This window comes from Carlito syrichta, unplaced genomic scaffold, assembly GCF_000164805.1.
Source record: "Carlito syrichta isolate Samal-C Ts95f unplaced genomic scaffold, Tarsius_syrichta-2.0.1 Scaffold104997, whole genome shotgun sequence".
NCBI classification, from domain to species: Eukaryota; Metazoa; Chordata; class Mammalia; order Primates; family Tarsiidae; genus Carlito; species Carlito syrichta.
Genome location: NW_007049093.1, coordinates 18,308 through 21,766, shown reverse-complemented (window position 1 = coordinate 21,766; position 3,459 = coordinate 18,308). Strand labels below are relative to the sequence as shown.

At 49.8% G+C, this 3,459-nt stretch overlaps 1 protein-coding gene across 2 annotated transcripts in view; it reads right to left on the bottom strand.

Moving 5' to 3' along the window:
• Positions 1–3,459, bottom strand: part of CWC25 (CWC25 spliceosome associated protein homolog) — a 25,195-nt gene that overhangs the window by 9,730 nt on the left and 12,006 nt on the right. For both annotated transcript variants that reach the window (XM_008066432.1, XM_021716456.1), the window contains exons 5-6: positions 1,871–1,998; positions 822–885 (exon numbers count right to left, since the gene is read on the bottom strand). In XM_008066432.1, the coding sequence (XP_008064623.1) occupies positions 822–885; positions 1,871–1,998 (192 nt within the window). The remainder of the gene's footprint in view (positions 1–821; positions 886–1,870; positions 1,999–3,459) is intronic.

Sequence of the window (3,459 nt, the reverse complement as noted above, 5' to 3'; positions counted from 1 at the left end):
ACAGCAGATAGAGTGAGACTCCAACTCAAAAAAAACAAGAATACACGTTTCAGCTCTTCACGAGAGCCTAAGGAGCAGTAAGAGGCAGAAGCATGGAGGACAGGACTGAAGGTTAAAAATACAGAGGATTGGTCAGACACAGTGTCTCACACCTGTAATCCCAGCACTTTGGGAGGCTGAGGTGGAAGGACTGCTTGAGGTCAGGAGTTCAAGACCAGCCTGGGCAACAGTGAGACATCATCCCTACATAAAACTTAAAAATATATATATATACACATGAAGGGCAGGTCAGGCACAGTGGATTTAACCTGTAGTCCCAGCTACTCAGGAAGATTGCTTAGCTCAAGAATTCAGGACTAGCCTGGACAAAATAGCAAGACACCCCTCACTCAAAAATTAAAAAATACTTGGTGGGGCATGGTGACACACACATGTAATCCCAGCACCTTGGGGGCCAAGGCGAGAGGGTTGCCTGAGTCAAGGAGTTCAACACAGAGAGACTTCATCTCTTTAATGAATGAATAAATTAATAAATAAATACAGAGAAACATACATTTGTCAAAAGACATCAACTTGTACACCAAAAATGTGTGCATTTCACGTAAATTATTTGCAGAGGAGTAGACAGCATGCCTAATGGTCCATTGGCGGCCTCGTCTCTGCTCAGAGGGCCCTCAGTAAGAGGTTCAGGGGCGAGGACCCGGCCTGTTTTCCAGCAGCCCACTGGGCTCTACTGGCCACCTCCCTGCTTATCCATATTCGCCGCTGTGGCACATTCCACAGCCCCACAGTCACTCCCTGCAAGAAGCCCACACTCCTACCTGTAAGCCATATCCAGGGACTTTAGGCAAAACAGCAGAAGAATTTGCCATCTTCTTCTGAGATCTAAAAGATTAAAATACACAGACTCATTGCATAAAGGTCCACTTGAAATCTCTATGCTAAGCCGGGCTCGGTGGCTCAACCTGTAATCCCGCGCCTTTGGGAGGCTGAGGTGAGTGGAATGCCTGAGGCAATGGGTTCGAGACCCACCTGGGCAGCGAGAACTTATCTCTACAATAAATCAAAAAATCAGCTGGGCGTGGTAGCACATGCCTGTAATTCCAGCTACTTGGAAGGCTGAGGCGGAAGGATCGCCGGAGCCCAGTAGGTCGAGGCTGCAGTGGCCGGGAGCGGCCACTGCACTCCAGTCTGGGCGACAGAGTGAGACTCAACTCAAAAAAAAAAAAAAAAAAATAGAAATCTCTATGCTGAAACCTGCACTCCTTCCACTGTGACCTTCCCACCTCCTGATGTTACATGGCAGCATGTGCCTGCTTGGACTGTCTGTGCTGGAAGGTGCCTCAGCAATCAGGCTTTCCTGTGAGACCCGTGGGCCTTGCTTCTCAGCTCCAATGCCCGAATGCATTCTCCTCGCATAGCATGCTGCTATTCCAGGGACTAATAGAGAGTCAGCAGCCGTAGAGGTGACTGCTCCCACAGGAAACAGGCAGTCTGGGCTCACTTGGGTCCACTAACCCATTCAAAAACACCTTACGTAAAGCCCACTTCAGTCCTGAAGGGATCCTCAGCTGAGACACAAGGGTTATACCCAGGCAGACGACCTAAGATCTCTGAGGCTGATGTCAGTCTGTTAGGGGTCTCCAACCAGAAGCGTGCAGGAGACCTGCCCACACTCAGCATGGCCAAAGAGTTCCAGTACTAGACAGCAAGCTCTGTGGGCAAGGACCCAGGTCTGAGTGTTCACCACTGATGCCCCAGTGCCTGCCAGCTCCTGGCACAGGGCAGGTGTTTGGTTCATGTCTGTGGCATGAATGAGTGAATGAGCCAGTAAGCCAGTGCCGAGAGAGGCTGGCCTCTGCACGCTCACCTTCCCTGGCTGCGATCTTCCTCACTGCTGGAGTGGTCACTGCTCGAGCTTCTGTGCTTGTGTCTCTTGTGTTTCTTTTTCTTCTCCTTCTTCTTCTTCTTCTCCTTTTTTTCCAGACTCATCTGCAACTAGAAAATGCCCAGAACATAAACACTCAAGATTACAGAGACCCCTGGGTGGTCTCCTTGAGGGCAGTGGGTCATGCACTAGCTCCCTGGCTCCTGCCTCTGGGGTGACGTAGGTGCAGGAAAACAACAGGGCTCCCTGTCGATGAAGCGGGTATGGGTATTACCCCTGGCTGTGCACAAATGCACCCCTGGCTTCTGAACAAGATATCTGATAAGTGAGGCTAGGAATTTATGGGATTTTTTTTGTTTGTTTTCTTGTGTTTTTTGAGTCAGAGTCTCACTCTTGTCGCCCAGGCTAGAGTGCAGTGGCACAATTATGGATACTGCAGCCTGGACCTGCTGGGCTCAAGAGAGTCTTCCGCCTCAGTCTACCAAGTAGCTGGAACTACAGGCATGCAACACCACACCCTGAAAGTATTTGATTCATTGTAGACACGAGGTCTTGCCAAGTTGCCCAGGCTGGTCTCGAATCCCTGAGCTCAGGCAATCCTCACACCTCTACCTGCCAAAGTACTGGAATTACAGGCACCAGCCACCGCACCCAGCGGAATTTGGGTTTTCAAACAGTCAGCAGAACCACTGCCTAGAATTTTCCTTCTATGTCAAAAGAACTCCAACTCCAATGAAAGCAACTGGGGTCAGCAAACTCAATCTTGAATTTTCCTTACCAACTGATCTGAAAAAGAATCATATAGTATGCCATGTGACTAAGAAGAGGGCCCTAGCCAGGCTCGGTGGCTCAGCCTGTAATCCCGCGCCTTTGGGAGGCTGAGGTGAGTGGATTGCCTGAGCCCACGGGTTCGAGACCCGCCTGGGCAGCGAGACCTCATCTCTACAATAAATCAAAAAATCAGCCAGGCGTGGCAGCACTCGCCTGTAATTCCGGTTACTCGGAAGGCTAAGACGGAAGGATCGCCGGAGCCCAGCAGGCGAGGCTGCAGTGGCCGGGAGCGGCCACTGCACTCTAGTCTGGGGGACAGAGTGAGACTCCAACTCAAAAAAAAAAAGAAGAGGGCCCTGAAAGCTTGATTCCAATGACCGAGGGCACACTCGGATCTCCTGAACACACGGCATGGTAATGTATCCAAAGGCACACCCCTCACCCCTCTTATCCTGGAAAATGACATCACATGGTGATTTTTCCAACCAAAAGACAAAAGAGGAAACCAAGCTTCATTCAGCTTAACATATTAAGATTTCATAAAATCACCAGGAGACAGTGTCTACAAGATGACATTTTTTTTTTTTTTTGAGTTAAGAGTCTCACTCTGTCACTCAGGCTGGAGTGCAGTGGCATGCCCCCGGCTACCGCAGCCTCGACTTGCTGGGCTCAGACAATCCTTACACCTCAGTCTTTCAAGTAGTCAAAACTACAGGTACGTGCTACCATGCCCAGTTAATTTTTTGATTTATTGTAGAGATGAGGTCTCACCATGTTGCCCAGGCTGGTCTCAAACCCAC